Source organism: Diceros bicornis, chromosome 14 (genome assembly GCF_020826845.1).
Source record: "Diceros bicornis minor isolate mBicDic1 chromosome 14, mDicBic1.mat.cur, whole genome shotgun sequence".
NCBI classification, from domain to species: domain Eukaryota; kingdom Metazoa; phylum Chordata; class Mammalia; order Perissodactyla; family Rhinocerotidae; genus Diceros; species Diceros bicornis.
In genome coordinates, this window is record NC_080753.1 from 31,932,120 (window position 1) to 31,952,316 (window position 20,197).

Consider the following 20,197-nt stretch of genomic DNA (forward strand, 5'->3'; position numbering starts at 1 on the left):
TCCTTGAGCTGTCCACAGAATCACAGCATTTTCCAGTATTGAAATACCTGAAAGATCGCAGTGCCTTCATTTCAACTATGAGAAGCTAAGTAATTTTCCCAAATCGACAACACTGTGTTATGGAGCAATAAGGATCAGATTCAAGATCTCTTAACTTGCAATCATCTTCCCTCCACCCCCTCGACTCCTAGACACACAAACATACATTTATCAAAATAGCTCTGTTTTCAAGTGAGAGAGATGAATGCTCCTAAAAGGCTCAAACTTATGTAACATCACTGACCAGCACAGAGCTGGCTTGCAATAGGAGCTCAATTAAAATTTTTCGGATACAACTGGACCAAACTTTTAAAGTACCAAGTTAAAACAGTCCTTCTAATGAAGGAAATCTAAGTTTCAGAAGAGGACCTTCAAACTGAATCTCTGACCAGCAACTGATGATGCTATTCATTTCTGATGCTGATTGGTTCTCAACACTGAGATTACCCAATCCAGGAACAAAAAAATGAGGTTCCTGGTTGGTATTATTTGGGATATGAGTGGAGGAGGGTCATAGTCCTCACTGAGTTAGACTTGCCTGCTCCCTTGCATCCTGTCTCTCCTGTTCTCCAGCATGGTCTGTCTGTGGTTCCCTGGAGGCTCCTGGATGGCAGCTCTGACAGTGATATTGATGGTGCTGAGCCCTCCCCTCGCTTGGACCAGGAAAACCCAATGTAAGTGCACATCTTGGGTGGTGAGCTATTGTGGGTTGGTGGGAGGAAGGGAATTAGTTTTGTCACTGTGTCCAGGCCGTGTCCCGTAAAAATTGTGACATTTTCTTCAGTGACCACTTATCTTTATCGTATGGATCGCTAACTCTTTCCACAAAAAAGGAGCCTGGATGCTTGCCGTCTCTACAAGAGCTGCATAAGAAGCCTCCATATATATAGGTCATTTCTTCTCATCTCTCCTTTAATAAAATCTCTACAGCCTTGCATCCCATTCCCTCAGGTTCTTGAGAAGATTTAGAAATAATGATGTCAAGATAATTCTTTATCCAGTAGTTCCCTTTATTATGTTGATTTATGCCAGAAAAAAGGAAGATTTCTCTGAAAATTTTATGGGAAGTCAAAAGGAATTAGAAAGATCTCTCCTAGAAGATCCTGTATGTCCTCAACAGGATCTGTGATGTTGGCTCCTCTCCCTAATACGTGAGGATGTATCAAGGGTCTCCTTGATTATCTCCTTTCCTTTTCCCTGAGCCCCAATGTTTATAAGGTCTGTGTCGCTGTCCTGGAGGGTCTCTGACAGAAGTTGGGATTAGTGCTTTCTATTTCTCCCATGGAAATCGCCCTGGAGCTGAAGCAGGGATCCTTAGAACTTGGAATGACTCTATAGTTAGGAGCATCGATGAGTTCTTTGATGCCTTAAAGAACTCAAGGCATCTTCTGAAAAACCTGACATGGGTTAGTGTTCATTATGAATCTATTTTGAACTTTTTTATACTATCAGTTTCTCCTATATCTCACCTTTCTCTGGCCAGAGCCCACAAGAAAGGATACAACTAGTATAGGATAAGTTATATGAAATTCTGGTTTGGTAAGTCAAAAATAGTCAAACATCAGCAATTTCATATGGTTCAAAGTATACACCCTGAGCAGGGTTTAAAGAGTGTGTGAAGGTTGTTTACCTCCCATAGGGCTAGAAGCCAATAAGCAAGTCAAGGGAACTCATGGGCCTACATGAGGTCTTGGTCCCAAATGTCATGGGTTCATTCATTATGCCCTCTGATTTCCTTAATTAGCCATGTTTGGTTACCTCTATTTCCAGTTATTTCCTATTCTTTCTCCAGCTATGTCATTGTTGAAAGTCCCCAGTGTTTACACAGACCCTCAGCACTCTAACAGATCCGCTAGATGAACTGAAACGTAATGAAATTTTTCCTCTTTCTTCAAATCACCTTTTCCTTACCTGTGAATGTTTCCTCCAATTCAGCAGGAGGAGAAAGATGAAGTTTATCTGAATTTCTCACAGAAAGTGGGAGGGTTTTGAATAAAAGAGTGTTGGAGCTTGAGCCCCTCCTTGCTTTCCAGGATCCCCACAGTGATCAACTCCCAGAACACTGGGTCTATTCATTTTGACTGCAAATATTTTTCTGAGCAACTGTTATTTCCTGGGCTCTGTTTTAGGCTCAGAGAATTCTATTTGAATAAGATAGAAGAGTCCTCTACTATCATGGAACTTACACAATGATAGAGGGAAAAGCCCAATAAACATTTAACAAAGAAAAAATTTCAGAGAGCAATAAGTGCTCTGAAAAAAATACATCAGAGTTACAGAACAGAGAGAATGGATTCACCTGACTTCAGTTCCAGTGGCTAGGGAGCTCTCCCTGAGAAGTGACATTCAGTTAGACATGAATGATGAGAAGAAGCCAGTCATCTGAAAGGTCTAAGGGACAAGTGTCCCACAGAGAGGGAACAGGGAAAAGGCTGAGGTGTGGGAAGATGTTTGCTGTGTTTAAGGGCCAGAAAGAAGGCAAGAATGGCTGAAGCATAGAGAGCAAGTTGGTGTGTGCTCTCAGTGTTACCACTACCATGTTTCCATTACTCAGAGAACGTGCAAAAGGGACCTCATTGTCAGTGCTTAATATTTTTTTGATGGCAGCATCCTCTGATTTATTTAGATTTTTATCTGATAAGCTTTTACATATATTGAAGTTTGATATGATTCTCTTTTCATTAATGACATGATAGTTTTCAAAATCTTCATCTACTAGCTCATTTGCAAACATGAATATAGCCCAAAGTCTGTGCCAAACATTTGTTAAGGTTGATATATTAATTATTAGCTTCATAATAAGCACTAGCAATTGACTTCTTTCAGAAAACCAGGGATTTGTAGGCCTCTGTAAATTGCAGCAATAATAGAATTTAAAAATTGTTTATACTTGCTCTTCCTGGGACAAAAAATTCCTTGGTCATGGATTTCAACACAGATGTCATACTGGGGGAAGTTAAAAACCAAAAACTTTACTTTTTACAAGAGGTTCAGGAGTGCAATATGTGGAATAATTGTACAGGGACAATAACATTTTGCAGTGTTCTCACAGCCCAGCCTGCCTGTAATGAATGTAAGCCACTGATACAAAGTGGTTATTGAACCAGCTAGAAAATATGTATCTGGTTATCTATATTTTCTTTTTTGAAAAACAACGTACAAGTAAAATACTTACACCTTTTGACATCCTGGATTTTGGATTTTCCAATCACTGCCCACTTTGTTTTGGGTGAGGCTGAAGCATTAGCACACCCAAGAACAGTCATCTCTTGGTTAGAATCCATAATAGCTTTTAACACTCTTTTATTAGGCACTATGAATGTTTTTTAGGAATCTCTTCCCAGTGCAGAGCTATTCTTCCAGCAAAATGAATTTGTTCAGGACCAAGGCTTTTTTTTTATTTTTGTTTTTGTTTTTGGTGAGGAAGATTGTCCCTGAGCTAACATCTGTTACCAATCTCCTTCTTTTTGCTTGAGAAAGATTGTTCCTGAACAAACATCTGTGCCAATCTTCCTCTATTTTATATGTGGGCTGCCACCATAGCATGGCTTGATGAGCGGTGTGCGCATCTGCACCCGGGGTTCTGAACCCGCGAACCCCAGGCCACCGAAGTGGAGCAGACTAACTTAATCACTATACATACTGGGCCAGCCCTAGGACCAAGGTTTTTATTAGAAATAATATTGGCAAATTTTTCAATGTAATTCTCAGCTGTTTCATAATTAGCAGCGGCTTTTTCACCACAGATTTTTCAGATGGTGTACACCAGTGGTTCTCAGTCAGGGACAGTTTTGCCCCCCAACCTTCCAGGGGACATTTGGCAATGTCTGGAGCTATTTTTGGTTGTCACAACTGCGATTTTCTTCTGACATCTAGTGGATAAAGGCTAGGGATGCTGGTAGCCATCCTAAAATGTACAGAATAGGCTTCTCACAAGAAAGAATTATCTCATCCAAAACGTCAACAGTGCTGAGGTTGAAAACACTGGTTTATACTGTGCTGCTTCTAAAAATAGTGACTCACACTTTATATACACACTCACCTTCTGTTATGAGAGGTTCGGGGATTCGATCAGAGACGTAAAAGACACTTTCCACTCCAAACAAATGGACTGAAGGTATATTTTATTATATAGAGGATAGTAAAGGTGACAGTCTGCAAACAGATCTAGATAGGTCAAGTATTAGAAGGGAAAAAACATCAGCCTGACTGGAAAGGGAAAACACCCACATCGGCTGAAGAGAAAATGACACAAATCAACCAGAAAGAGAAACACCAGGTTGACCGAAAAGAGAACACATCAAATCAATTACTTCATATCAAATCAATTACTTCACATCAAATCAGTTACTCACAACATCCACGCCCCACTGCCGGGAGAGCCCTGTCAATCGACGCGGCTGGGCAAGGATCACACGTCCTGGGCAAGGTGTCCCTTCCACAGGTGGAACTCTCACTGGGTCTCAGTTTCCAGCAGTTTTTATACCATCAGTAATTTTCAGAGTAAGCAATTACAGAGTTTGCAGAGCAAGCATTTAGTGTTCCCATGCACAAAATGGTTATCAGTGGCGTACGTGCACTGAGCCCCCTGGCTAACATCGCGGCCCAGTAGTTGTGTACGTGCATTGTTCTCTTTGGTTATCGTCCCAGCCCGGCACAGATGGCCAGTCCATCCCGTGCTACGACGCTCCAAGAGCCTTGAAATGTTACAACTTGCAACTCCCTCCGTGAGAGAAGGGCCAGTTCCCACCACGCAGAAAGCAGCTTTCATATTTCTTTTTGTGCTGGTGGCTGTAGGTCAATGGAGCGGCCAAACATGGCTGTACTCATGTCAAGACATATTCGGCCGTGGCCGTCTCCATTAACCATAAGACACCATATGCACAGACAATGAACTTCGTACACAAGTACATAAGGCACATCCAAGAATCCAAAATCCAATGACTACAATAATTATAAAACTATCTCACAATAAAGGACCCAAACCCCAAGGTAACCAATCAAATAACCCCTTAGAATATGAAATGTTATTAACTTGATCTTGCAAATTATGTACAGCATCAAAGATAACATTAGATAAGGTAACTTAGGCCTAACAAACTAGCTTGTAGAAGTCCAGATCAGCCCCCATCACGGAGGGTAACAGAAGACAGAGCAATGGAGAAATTATAACTAGTTCTGTGTGACTGGTCAGATATAGGCTTGTACCGAGAGATTGCTTGATGTTTCTGAGACCAAATTTCTCGGCCATTCATAGTCCAGGTTATAAGTCCCACGGGTGTAGAGCAGTTGGTCTAACAGCGCAGGGTCAAAGGTTGTCCTACAGAGGCAACTAATGCCTCTGTGTGTAGGTCTGCAGCAGACATGGAGGTGCAGCACAGCATAGCGAACACAGCAGGAGTATCTATTCACGCAAAGAAACAGAATTTTTAGGAACATGATATAACTGTTCATTTTCTGGATACATAACTATGAGTGTTGCAGTGGGCCCTTGGGCCACTACTTCTGCAGCACGGGGAGCCACATTGGGTGGATGTGTCACCCACACCTTTGCTCCAGGTTTCCATCCATCTGTAGACCCAAATCTTTGCATTCCTCTTTTAGTTAATTCACTTGGAGGTTGTCCTTGTGACACATTTGGAGTCAGGAGGGGAAGCACCAATAATTGTCCCACTCGTTCCCCAGACTCTACAGTTAGTAGTACTGTGTCACTACCATTATATAATATAAATTTTATTTCTCCTTGGTAATCTGGATCAATGACTCCTCCCAGTACATTAATACCTTTTGCTGCCAGTCCAGAGCGTCCTTTTAACAAACCAAAGGTATTTTTGGGAAATTGTACCCCTATCCCAGTAGGGACTATAGACTGCTTCTTAGGGGGCAATTGAATAGAATGAACAGTAGATAAATCCAATCCAGCCGCTTCGGCCGTGGCACGAAAAGGCGGTTTAGCAGACTGAGTCAGGGGCCAATAGGTTAAGGTCATAAGCTCATGGGTGGCGGCTGCCACTTCTGTAATCTTTGCTGGTAACAACCTTGACAGAGGAGTCTCATTAGGGCCTAGTGGCCTGTTATTTAACACATTTAGAGCAGTACTTAGATGGTTGTGTCACCCCTTTAATGAGCCATGACCAAGTTTCCTCAATTGTTGTTTAAGCAATCCGTTCATTCGTTCTATGAGGCCTGCAGCTTGGGGGTAATAAGGTATATGATAAATCCATTCTATATAATTTTCCTTGGTATAGGTTTGAATCAACTTACCTGTAAAGTGGGAACCGTTGTCACTCTGAATTTGTCTTGGTGTTCCATAATATAACTTAATTGTATCTAATAATTTTATGGCACTCTGTTGGGTGGGCACTTTAGCTGGTATAGCCAATAAATAACCAGAATATGTATCAACAGCAGTGCAGGCATAAGTAGATCCACAAGAATTTGGCAATGGTCCAATAAAATCTATTTGCCAGGTATGAGTGGGAAATAATCTCTTTTGGATATGACCTTGGTAGGGGTGTGGAACTCCCCATTTATTTAACTGTTGGCATAACTGACATTGTTTTACTGCAGTGGCAATATCATCATGGGTGACAAGGATTCCCCTTTGTTGTGCCCACCTGTATGAAGTTTGTTCTCCCAAGTGTCCACTCTTTTCGTGGACCTATTGTGCTAAGCCTGGGTTGTGCGTTGCATGACTTTGCACCAGCTGATCAGCATAAGAGTTATACTTCTGTTCTGTAGAAATTAAAGAACTGTGAGCATCAACATGAAATACAGTAACAATTGTATTTTGGCATCATAATCATATGTCTTTTTGTAATTTCTTTTTTAAGTTAAAAAAACTTTAATTTTGGCAGAAGTTTATCAAAAATATCAAAAGATTTTAAAACACTTGGTCAAATAGGAAACAATGCCTAGTTATTTATTTAATCAAGTTGATAACAAAAATAGTGAAAGGCAAACAGAGAGTTAAAACAGTCAAAAAACAAAAACAAAAACCTTAAGGGAGAGACTTCAGTCCTTTTGAACATAGGAAATTATTTTAACAAAACATAGGTGTTTTGTCTTTTACATAGACTTACTCAAAAGAACACCTTTTAATCTCTATGTAAAGAGCAGACCAAAAGTTTAAGAAAATTACCTTTATAAGAGAGAAAGCCAAATTTTAATTTTTTATCAGCTTACTTTAGCCAACTTGATCATGTGCAAAACTCCTCAGGGCTTTACTTTTACAAACCTTCTGTCACTTATTTTTTACATTTAGAATTTGTCCTACGCCTTTTTTCTTTTCTTAGTACTTTAGGACAAATTTATTTTTCTTAACAAAACAAACATAAATATCTCTATTCTTTATACCTTCTTTATGGACAACATACCTTTTGCTTTTTTTTGTATACAGACTTTCCAGAAATGTGTACTTTCTCATAGAAAATTCCTCAACATGCACATAACATGTTTATCATTAAACGTAAGCATCTTTCAGTTTTTTTTTTTTGAGATAAGAGACCATAGGCAGACAAATTTATGCTTAGTAACCAATTTTTAATGTTTTATCTTATGTGGAAATGACTCAGAGACTCAATAAATTTTTATTAACTTAATTTAGCAAAATTCTAAAGCTTCAAGTTACCAAAAAGATTTTGGAAGCTGTTTTTGAAATAACTTTGTCTTTTAGAAGCCTCTGTGTATTAATTAAAGATTGCATTTCATCGTGAGAGGTTTTGAATCCTCTCTTTTAAGGGTGACCCTTAAGGTGATCTCATCTGAAACAGATTCTCCAGAATAGCCATCCCAATTTCAAATTACTTCAAAAGTTTAAATTGAAATTGCCCCATTTTGGCCACTTTTCCTCTCTGGAGTCTATGGAATATTGTGGCAATGTGGTGTTACAATAAAAAACTTATCTTCTTGGATATGGGCTCCTAGCTGAATATAGCCCGTTTAGCCAAGAGGTGGCCCAGAGGGCTCTCCTTGGGGACAGATGGAACTTCCCCCCTTCAAAATTACAAACATACAGAATAGACAGTTAAATGGGATCCCAAACAGAACAGATAGATGCATCTAACAGATTCCGGGTAAAAGTCCTACAATTATTCCCACTCCAGTAGGGATAGCCCTGCCTCTTAAAGAGACAGGACTCCAGATGGAGGGGAAGGGAGTTCTTGGTGTAAGCAAAAACAAACAAATAGGCAAACAAACAAATAATTCTAGAGGCTGTTTCCCTGTCATAAGAAAAATGTGCCCAGGGTCAGCGGTGCCAGGTCAGATGGAAGGCACTGGGAACAGTCCCTAGGGCAAATCACCTAGGCAGCTGCTGGACTGTTTCCCAGGACATCCCACCCGGCCCAGACCCACCGAGCCACGGACAAAGAGCCTCCCGGCTGGCTCGCCAAATTATTATTGGATACACATTTAGGCTCACTATTTGTCACTTAAGAGGGGCCAAATAAAACTAGAATGCCAGGCTCACGGCAAGGAAAGAGTTTATTTTGGGTGACATCAGCCGGGACTGTAAATTTGAAACTTCTCTTTTCAAGAGTACATTCTCCCTTGTATTTTATCCCTATCTTCTATAGCCCGACGATAAGCAGTCAATAAACATTAACCTTGCCGTGCCAGAAAAGAAACATTATCTCTTTTTTCCTACTGTCTGCAAAGCTTTGGTCACATCCAATGGTTCATATCTCACAGACGAACATCCCAAGTTTCACATAATCCTGACCTGTGAGTCCACTCCCCAGCCAGAGTGCAAGAGGGAGGGTCCTCCCATCCTGGAATTTCTTCCACCTTGGCTTCAGTTACCTTTCGTTTGAATAGGAAAGGCATCTCCTTAATCGAATCCTGCTCACAGCGCCAATTATGTTAAGAGAGGTTCGAGGATTCGATCGGAGACGTAAAAGACACTTTCCACTCCAAACAAATGGACCGAAGGTATATTTTATTATATAGAGGATAGTAAAGGTGACAGTCTGCAAACAGATCTAAATAGGTCAAATATTAGAAGGGAAAAAACATCAGCCCGACTGGAAAGGGAAAACACCCACGTCGGCTGAAGAGAAAATGACACAAATCAACCGGAAAGAGAAACACCAGGTTAACCGAAAAGAGAACACATCAAATCAATTACTTCACATCAAATCAATTACTTCACATCAAATCAGTTACTCACAACATCCACGCCCCACTGCCGGGAGAGCCCTGTCAATCGACGCGGCTGGGCAAGGATCACACGTCCTGGGCAAGGTGTCCCTTCCACAGGTGGAACTCTCACTAGGGCTCAGTTTCCAGCAGTTTTTATACCATCAGTAATTTTCAGAGTAAGCAATTACAGAGTTTGCAGAGCAAGCATTTAGTGTTTCCATGCACAAAATGGTTATCAGTGGCGTACGTGCACTGAGCCCCCTGGCTAACATCGCGGCCCAGTAGTTGTGTACGTGCATTGTTCTCTTTGGTTATCGTCCCAGCCCGGCACAGATGGCCAGTCCATCCCGTGCTACGACGCTCCAAGAGCCTTGAAATGTTACAACTTGCAACTCCCTCCGTGAGAGAAGGGCCAGTTCCCACCACGCAGAAAGCAGCTTTCATATTTCTTTTTGTGCTGGTGGCTGTAGGTCAATGGAGCGGCCAAACATGGCTGTACTCATGTCAAGACACCTTCCAATTCAGTTCTTAGTGGCTTATTTTTGCTTATTTAATTACAAAAAAATATAATAAGCTAGACAGTGGCAAAAATTCACCTCTTTATTGTTGAATCCATTCAATCAATGCAAACTCAAGATCATTTTTTATTTTTTGCTTTATGCAATGTTTTGCAATATTTCATGAGTTCTTAGTTATCGTCATCTCTGTTGACTTTCAATAACTTGCCTTTATAAGTTATAAATGGTGATTATAACAACTTTTTAGTAAAATGTATCAAAATTTTTCAGTAATTTACCTTCTGTCCTATTGACAATATCAGATGTTCCCATTTATTTGTCTCACTTTTAACCACAGGGTTATTTTTTTTACCTCTTTTTGAAAATTTCTCAGCTCAATTAAATACAAAGACACTATATACATATATTATGTATATGTGTATGTTTATATATATTGAAACTACAGAAGCACATGTGACCAACTGACCAGTAAGAGTTCTGAGACATGTCTGACCCTTTACCCCACTGGGTCAGATTTGCCAAATGAGTTTAGCATCAATGTTTTTAAAAAGATCTGTTTTTCTGAGCTTTCTGGATTTAGAAATTTAGATAAGAAATTGTGGAACTGAATTAGGATCACAGTTTTAATCTCCTTAAAACTCTTCAGCAGTTTCCCACTACTTTTGGTGTAAATTCAAAATCCTAACATCACCTACAAAGCTTTTAAGTCCCTGACTGCGCTTGATTTCTCCAGTCTAGTCTTTTACCTCCTTCCTCTCCCTGTCTCTGCTTCAGTGAACTGGTTTCTTTTGGTTTCTTGAGGAAGTTCATCAAGTCTTTCAAGCTTCTCCACATGGTGTTACCTTTACCAGAAATGCGCCTCCCTTTTTTCCCAAACATGTACACACACACTCACTCTTCTTTAGCTCACATCAACTTAACTTTTCCTGTCACATCCTAAATGTCACTCTCACCACTTCTCTGGCATCCTGAGGTAAGTTGGATCATCCTCTTCTTCTCTGTTCTAGGACTTTATACTTTTCTTTTGACATTTCTCCCTCTTGTATAAATTTTTGTATGGTTATTTTTTGTCCATTACTTTCCCTAAATTTTAAACTCCGGGAATGGAGAGGAAGATGTCTTTTCCCTTTTCCCTTCGTTGGATTCCCAGGAGACAGCAGGGGCCTGGCCCAACGTCAGCACTAATGAAGTATTTACAGAATGAAGGAGGTGGGAAGAGTTTAAGGAACAGGCGAAGAGCTGTGGGATAAAGAGAGGGAGCGGCGAGTGTCCTTCAGGTGGAGGCGTCCACGAGGAGGTGGTGATGGGGACAAAGCCTTCTCCAGCTCCAGCTCCTGCTTGGAAGTCTGCAGCCAAGCACAGAAGCCCTGTGGGTCCTGAACGTCTCCAGACCAGAGGGGTCTCCTCCGCCCGGCCCGGCCTTCTTCGGCCGCAGGCAGATGAAAGATGTCTCCGGAGGGTGCTGGTAGCTGTGGGGCCCGTGGAGTCAGTCAGGGGTGTCCTAGTGCCCCCACCGGTGCCCGGGCGCCCCGCATTGGTGGGCGTCGCTGTCAGTCTTTTCTCAGGATCTCGCCCGGGTGACCAGATGGTTCCTGTGTCCGCAGCACTTTTCCTGGAGACGGTTAAACACGAGTGCCATTTCTCCAACGGGACGGAGCGGGTGCGGTTCCTGGACAGATACTTCTATAACCGGCAGGAGTACGTGCGCTTCGACAGTGACGTGGGGGAGTACCGGGCGGTGACCGAGCTGGGGCGGCCGAGCGCCGAGTACTGGAACGCGCAGAAGGACTTCCTGGAGCGGAAGCGGGCCGCGGTGGACGCGTACTGCAGACACAACTACGGGGTTATTGACAGCTTCCTGGTGCAGCGGCGAGGTGAGCGCGGCGGGTAGGCGGCCAGGGGGCGGGGGCTGTGTGTGTGTGTGTGTGTGTGTGTGTGTGTGTGTGTGTGTGAGACAGAGAGAGAGAAAGACAGAGAGAGATACAGTCTGGGGTGAGCGTGTAGGGTTGTGAGCAAGTACAAGTTAGGAAGGTCCCTGTGAGAGCGAGTTGTGGAGAGAAGAGTGTGTGGCTTCTCAGTGTGTGATTGTGGGGTGAGAGAGTGTGTGTGTGAGGGGTGTACCGTGAGCTGAGGTGGAATGAGAGAGAATGTGTGTGTGGTGGGGGGAGTGGGCCCAGGGTCTGAGAGGACGGAGAGGGGGAGTAGGTGTGGGGGCTGCAGGAGGGGGGGCTTCAGGCGGCTTTGGGGGCCTCTGTGGAGGAGGGGCTGGAGGAGGGAGGGAGAGGCAGGACAGGGGGCTGGAGAAGGAGGAAACCTTGGTTGAAGTGGGTGGTTAGACACACGGGGAGGGACATTTAAGATTGTGTCTGTGGTTGGGGTGAAGGTGTTCTGGGAGGAGAGAGGAGGAATGTAAAAGGTTGGGAGAATGTGAGGAGGCTGCTCACAGTCTGTTCTTGGCATCCACCCTTCCTAATCCTGAAACCCCTGAAATGAGTGTGCCGGTGTTGGTGTGCATAAGCGTTTCATTGAGAAAAATGTACCAGACTAATTTTTGAGGGGGAGGGGACTCTGAAGCATCTCTGATCTTTCTGAGGCTTCTTTTAGGTCTGAGTTTCCTCTTTTTTTTTTTTTTTTCTTTCTTAGTGTATCTATCTTTACATAGTTGAAATGATTGTGAAACTAGTATTTTTATTTATAATTTTGTTACTTACTATTCTGATATTACTATTTTTATAATGCTAATAGTATTTAAGTAGTTACATATTATTTCTTTTTATAGTTGTAACAATTTACGTCTCATTTGCTTTTGTTAGATCATTTTTTGAATATTGTCAAATACTTAACAATTTATCTCTGTAATTTTTTTTTTTTTTTTTTTTTTGTGAGGAGATCAGCCCTGAGCTAACATCCGCCAATCCTCCTCTTTTTTTTGCTGAGGAAGACAGCCCTGGGCTAACATCTGTGCCCATCTTCCTCCACTTTATATGGGACGCCGCCACAGCATGGCTTACCAAGCAGTGCGTCGGTGCGCGCCCGGGATCCGAACCAGCGAACCCCGGGCCGCCGCAGCGGAGCGCGCGCACTTAACCGCTTGCACCACCGGGCCGGCCCCTATCTCTGTAATTTTTAACGTATAGTTCTTTGATTTCTAAATTTCTTGAACATTTTGTACACATTTATCGGCTAATTGTTGTTACTGCTCTAAGAATTATCTTTATTATCTCTGTGGTCCGAGTGTTTTCTCAGTGATTTTACAGGTTTTCTATACAGTAAGATTATTAACATTTTACTGATATTTGATTCAGCATTTGCTCCAGTTTGTGGTTTATAGTTTGATTCTGTTTATTACTTTCCATACTAGGAATTTAAACATTTTTGTTCAATGAAATATACTGCAAAATTGTTAGCAATGATTTGCCGTCAATCTTAAATCTAACATTCTGTGGTATTGTAAAAATATTTTCCCCCAGATTTCTCCTTTTTAAATAAAAAATAATTGTATTTATTGAGGCTGGTAGTATCAGGAATTGTCTCAGCCACTAAGCACACACATTAATGAGTCCTAGACTCTTCCCTGAACTCAAATGTTAGCTTAAAAAGAGAGGCAATTGTGAAATGATATCAATTCCAATAATAGATATGCTTGTTTTGCAAAGGAGAGGCATTGATCTGCTGAGGGTAATTATAAGACCTTTTTTAAATGAATGACTTTCCGTGATCCTTTTCCTCTCCTTCAGGACTCGTGCTTTTCTTGGGACTCAACTTATCGGGTTTGAGAATCACCTCTGTCTATTCCTGCTTTCCAGGGTAGAAACATTTCTGTGGTATTCTAAGGTGTGAGTGTAGCATTCCCAGGATTTCATACTCTATCTCCATCTACCCCAAGCTGATCCCCAGTTTATCCACATTGCTTTGAATCATATTTTCTTTCCAAGTAAACAAGGATATTGAATAGCTAACATATATTGAAGGCTAAATTCCAGTTATTGCTTTATATACTTTAGGTTCATTAATCTTCACATAACCTTAAGAGGTAAGTTAGTATTATTATCCCCCTTTATAGGTGAGAGAGCTGAGGCATAGAGGAATTTAAAAACTCTCCCAGAATCAGTCAGTAAGAGACACAGCCTGTATTTGAACCCAGATAGCCTGGCCCCAGAAATCATGCTTCTGTTAATATGCTATATACATTGCAAAGATTTGTAAACACTTCAATTCAACAATGAATAACAGTTTCAAGATATGAAAAAAATCCCACAAATTTCCTCAAAATCTCTCAAATCTAATGGGCCCATGCTGTAAAGATTCAGTTCAACGCTTATGACACTAACTCCTGTTGGGCCACATGGCCAGCTTTGAGGGAAGCCTGCCCGAGACTGGAGGCTGGGACTGGAGACTGGAGGCAGAAAGGCAGCCAACCAAGGGGACTTACTCCGTCTTCCTCCCTTATTCCCTCTACCTATTCTCTCCTAGTTGAGCCCACAGTGACTGTGTACCCTGCAAAGACCCAGCCCCTGCAGCACCACAACCTCCTGGTCTGCTCTGTGAATGGTTTCTATCCAGGCCAGGTTGAAGTCAGATGGTTCCGGAATGGCCAGGAAGAGGAGGCTGGGGTCGTCTCCACAGGCCTGATCCGTAATGGAGACTGGACCTTCCAGACCCTGGTGATGCTTGAAACAGTTCCTCAGAGTGGAGAGGTCTACACCTGCCAAGTGGAGCACCCAAGCCAGACCAGCCCTCTCACAGTGGAATGGAGTGAGAATCTCCCTGCCCTCATAAATTCCTCACCCACCAAGGAGGGGACTTTGCTTACCCCTGAGTGTCAGGTTTCTCCTCTCCCCACACCATATTATTTTCATTTGCTCCATGTTCTCCTCTCCTTCAGCACAGGTCAAAGGGGATAGCCCTATGATAGTTTCTGTAAATACCTATACCCCCTGGGAAGGCAATTATGCCTGGCAGACTGAAAAGAGTTGTCTCTGTTTTGAGCCTTCTCATGATATCACAGGCGTGTTTCCCCTTGGCCCTGGGCACCAGTCCCCTGCCTCAGGCGGGGCTTGTACTTCTGATATTGTTGCTCTGAGTTGTTCATTGTGATCTGAGCAGAGGCGCATCTTGTAAAATGTAGGGACTTTCCTGACACGAGGGGAGTCCAATCTCAGCTCTGCCGTTTATTAACCTATCACCCTACACAAGCTACTTAACCTCATGGAGCCCCAGGCTCCTCTTCCATCAGATGTTGAACTAATGGCCTTATGTCAAAGCTGTGATATTTACATGAGTTCAGTGCCTGAACAATGTAGCTACACAGCGTGATTTTTAAATCTCTTTTCCAGAGATGGCCAATTATTGTAGCTCTTCCAAGACAGCCTTCTTCCTCCATTCTCAAAGCTCTCAATCCCAGAGTCTCAATTAGAGAAGTTCAATTTGGGGTAAAAATCACTAAAACTGGTTTCTTTTCTCAGGGGTACAGTCTGAATCTGCACAGAGCAAGATGCTGAGTGGAATCGGGGGTTTTGTTCTGGGTCTGCTCTTCCTTGGGGTGGGGCTGTTCATCCACTTTAGGAATCAGAAAGGTGAGGACCTTGCTGGCAGCTGAGACCCCAACAGACTTTTCTGGAGGAAGAAACATAGCTTTGCTTAAGTTCGTTCTCTGTATACCAGTGGCCCGGTACAAAGCCTTTCTTCACCTAGTCGACCTCAGATTTCCTGGAAATCCAGAAATCAGTGGTCCATGGTTACTTATGGTTGAAACATAAGAGGTTTGATCTTGGGTTGACATCGTAGGGCAAATGCAGAAAGGGCCACTAAGGCTGATGAAATTATACGGGATTTGTGTGACAGAAACTTCATGGGTCACATGCCCTCAGTTTCTGCTCCACTCTCTGCCCTGGTATCATAGGATGTGGGTTGTGTTGTTAGAAAAATCTCAGGTGAGGAGTCAGGGTTTGGCAACATTGTGTTTGAGTACTGATTTACTTCCATATCTTTTAAGTGTATATCTTCCCCTCTCTTTCCCAGGACATGCTGGACTTCAGCCAACAGGTAATGCTCTTTAATTCTCTTTTAGAGATAGGTTTGGTCTCCTAGAAAAGATGGTGGAGGTGAAAAGACAGAAGAAGAAATAATGGGAAAGACTTTGAATTCTGATCAGACAGTTTGCAGTAAAGCTTCTTCTCTCCACTTAATAAATGGCCTGCACTCTAAAGTAGCATTGGCTCGGGGTGACATAGGAATTTTTTTCTTCTTCTTACCACAGAGCTTTATAACAAGGCTGTGAGAGAAGGGAAAGGAACTCCTTGTAGAGTTAGACCTGGAAACAACATTCTCCTCTGTCTTCTGCAGGACTCCTGAGCTGAAGTGACGATGGTGACACTCAAGGAAGAACTTTCTGTCCCAGCTTCTTCACAGCATGAAAAGGTTTTGTGCTTGGCTCTTATTCTTCTGCCAAGAGTGCTTTCTTAGGCTCTGGTTTGCTCCTGCTTCAGTGACTCTGCAGAAAATGTCCTCCCTGATGGCTTCCTGAGCCTCTACCCTATGTTGATTGCAGTACCTAGTCATTCTTTCCCAGTTGCATTTGTATTCAACCCTGATGGCCTCCCTTGCATGTGCACTCACCTTCTGCCCGCATTTCTTCATAAAGTTTTTCTCAAGTAAACATGGAGTGAACATCATCTGTTTCATACAGCTTCAAGGACAAGAGGTCGAAAAAAAAGGAAAACCAGGATTCCATCACAATACAATAATGGTTTTTATTTATATTCCTGAATTTTGGTCATGTGTGGATCTGGAAGGTTTCTTTGCTTCATACTCTGTTTTATCTTGAGTTTTCTTTGTTCTGTAATTAGGAATATTTAGCTGAGCTAAGAAAAAGCCTTTAATGATGCCATATCATGGTGGTCTCCTACATCTTTTCATTCTCAAAGACAAACACACAAGTCTCTTCACACCATGGGATACAGAGAGGGGACTACAAATATGAGAAATGCAGATAATTTGTAAGTTGTTATGCCTTCAAAATTTTTATAATCATGTTCTTTTGTCCCTTTTTCTCTGATTTTTTAAAAGAAAGTATCTAAACCTGGGTACTTACACTCCCTTTTTATTAGACTAATGGTAGGCTTCCATGTTTCAATCTTTTAGGGCTAGGGTTAGGGTTAGGGCTAGGGTTAGGGTTAGGGCTAGGGCTAGAGTTAGGGTTAAGGCTAGGGTTAGGGTTAGGGGTAGGGCTAGGGCTAGGGCTGGGGCTAGGGCTAGGGTTAGGGTTAGGGTTAGGGTTAGGGTTAGGGTTAAGGCATTCTGACTCTTTGGCTTGCATCCTTCCCCATAAATAGATCTCAGAAGGCCATTAGGACAAAGCCACAACTCGAGTGGAAAAATGCATTCCTGAGCCCCTCCAGATTATGTGACAAATCTACCGTCTTTCACAGGCTAATCCTGTACGGATCTTGCTTTAGCAGAAATCAGAGACAATGCTGGGAACAAAGAAGGATGTATGAATACACCGATGTGCATCCAAACAGTGAAATACTCTGCAACTGGAAGAAAAAATGAGAATACTCTGTTAGGAATAATCTCCAAAATGCATTTGGAGTAACGTACAGGAGAGTTTGTACAGTACACAACATTTTATTCAATAAGATAGAAGAGGAGAATAGGAATATATAGCTGTACCCATTCATTGTATCTATGTATATATGTATCTATCTACTTACAGTTAGATAGAGCAATGGAAAGATTGTTAGAAAATGGTTGCCTATAGGGCAAAATGAGAGAATAGGTTGAAGGCAAGAAAAATGAAAGCTGTGCTTTTCTGATTATATAAATAGTTTTACCTTGAGGAACATTCAAATATTTTATGTAATCAAAAATTTAAATCAAAAGTTTAAAAACTCAATACATAAAACTGAAAACAAACTGTAACTATTGAAACAAACTTGACAAAAAGTATATGATGGGAAACAAGCTCGACAAGTAAATCAAACTTTTTTGACCTTTGCATAAAACGCTGTGGAACTATAGTTTTAAATCAGTATATAGTTCTAAATTCCATAGACTTCAGTAATATAAAAGACTTGACAGGTTTCGTAGACAGGTGACTAAATCGGTTAAGAAGATGATGTGTTCTGCTGTTGTGTTCCATCTGAAAAGTCAGTTTCAAATGTAAATCAAATCTAAAGAGTAGATAATTGATTTGAAAATTTATTTCAAATTAATAGTAATTTGAACACAATTTCTCCACTGTCAGAGACAGCTATTATTTTATTTTCAAGCAAATTCAAAGCTTATTTTATGCATATTTTAATTATATTAGGTATTATTCGTGTGAAACATGTTACCATCCTATAGGAACTTAATACTCTGATAGTAACATCTGCAATATGCATACAGTTAGGATAAGCTCTGATCCCAGGGTTGTAACTTTATTCTCTCTTTGTTCTCTGAGATGAAGAAATAAGTTGTCTCATTTTATCTGAGACCTGTGGTGTGAAATTATAAGGTAGAATTAAAGTGTATGGTGTGAATATTTCAATGAAGATGCTTTCTGCTACTAGTAACAGAAAACCCATCTAATTGGCTTTATTTTTCTTTAACTTATTATCTCACATAGCTGATAGACCCAAGGTAGGGAATATCCAGAGTTGGTCAATCATCAGGCCAATGGTATCATCAGTGATCTTAAAGGCAGGAAAAGAGAACTGTTTCTTCCCGCGTGGTTTTATAAGGAGCGACTAAACTTTTCTCAGTGTTTGCAGTAAGCCCACTTCCCCACACATTAGGGGGACCAAGGGATTACAATGGTATTCTCAAGACAAACCATGATTCACCCTTTGTGACATGGCCTGCCTCCCCTGATGCACGTGGGAAGAAAAGGAGCAAAATCATCTTTTTTTCAGAAAGAAAGAAATGGTAGATGAGTTAGAGGGGAATGATTTTAGGGTAGGGAAACTGTAATATCTGGTACTACTAGATTGTATTTTCAATTATTTCCTCATGAAGGATGAAGATTTTTGATGGGCAGCATCAATCCAAGGCTTTGTTTTTTTTTTAACATTGGTATTAAATGCCAGCCATAAATCCAATTACCAAAAAACAAAAAGGCAAGCAAGAGGATATTTGTTTTTGTAACTTAATACACTGATTCTTAATTTTATGAGGAAAAATATATCTTCCAGGGAAATTTTTTTAAAAAGACATCTAATAAGGAGTGACTAGCTTTATAAGATGCTAAAACCTATTATACATCTATTTTAATAAGCACTTTTTTTGCATTGATTCATTATTGGTTAAATACCCCAGTAGAACAGTCCAGAATGAGATCCCTGAACAGTTGGGTAGTTTCATATAGAGAATTTCAAATCATTGGTAAGGTTTATCTCAAACTCATTGCTTTCAACGAAATGGATCCCTGATGAATAAAAATTGAAATATAAAAAGAAAGCTTAAAATGACTAAAACAGGGGCTATTATTATTTCTTTTACTATCATCATCACTGTTACGAGTGTTTGAGGATAAAAAGACTTTCTAATCACTGAAGCATTGCTGATGGGAGTGTATAATGTTGCAACTACTTTGGAAAACACCTGGGCAATTTCCTAAAAAGTTAAATCTACATTTTCCATATGATCCAGCAATTCCTCTCCTTGGAATCTACCCAAGAGAAATGAAAACATATGTTCCCACAAATATATATGTTCAGATGTTCATAGCAGCATTAACTATAATAGCCCCAAACTAGAAACAATCCAAATATTCATCAATTAGTGAATGGATAAACAAACTATATCCATACAATGAAATACCATTCAGCAATAAAGAGGAACAACTGAAAAACATAAAAAGGAAATGATGATACGTTGCAAAATGCATGAACTTCAAAAATATTATACTAAGTGAAAGAAGCCAGATACAAAAGACTACATGTCATATGATTCCATTTACTTGAAATATCTAGAAAAGGCAACTTTATAGACACAGAAAGCAGATCAGTGGGTGCCTATGGCTTGCAATGAGAGTGAGGATTAACTATAAACAGGGAACTTTTTGGGCTGATGGAAATGTCCTAAAATGGATTGTGGTGATAGTTGCACACATCTATAAATTTACTAAAATCATTGACTGTTACAGGTATAAAGAGTGAATTTTGTGGTATGAAATTATATCTCAATAACCTTGTTAAAAACAGCCTGTTAAAAAAGGAAATCTCTCCAAGCAAGACAAAATCCAGAAGATATGAGGAAAAATACATTTGAATAAAAATTAAAAATTTCTTTACATGAAGAAAATAACAAAATTAAAAGAAATATATAGCTCTCAGAAAAAAAAAATTGCAACACCTAGGCAGACATTGGGTCTTCTTATTATGTAAAATTTCCAACAAGTCAAAAAATAAATGAACAAAAAATGCAATAGAAAATCCGGCAAAGGATATAGACAGTCTATTTACAGAAGAACATATGCCAGTGGTCAATAAACATGAAATATTTATTCAAACTCA

The 20,197-nt window shown here is 40.9% G+C and overlaps 1 protein-coding gene across 1 annotated transcript; it reads left to right on the forward strand.

Moving 5' to 3' along the window:
• Positions 1 to 517: 517 nt before the first annotated feature.
• Positions 518 to 16,372, forward strand: LOC131413799 (DLA class II histocompatibility antigen, DR-1 beta chain-like). The gene is made up of 6 exons (XM_058554675.1): positions 518 to 713; positions 11,303 to 11,572; positions 14,172 to 14,453; positions 15,164 to 15,274; positions 15,720 to 15,743; positions 16,044 to 16,372. The coding sequence occupies exons 1-6, from the start codon at positions 614 to 616 to the stop codon at positions 16,055 to 16,057; spliced, it is 801 nt and encodes a 266-aa protein (XP_058410658.1). The 5' UTR covers positions 518 to 613; the 3' UTR covers positions 16,058 to 16,372.
• Positions 16,373 to 20,197: the final 3,825 nt, after the last annotated feature.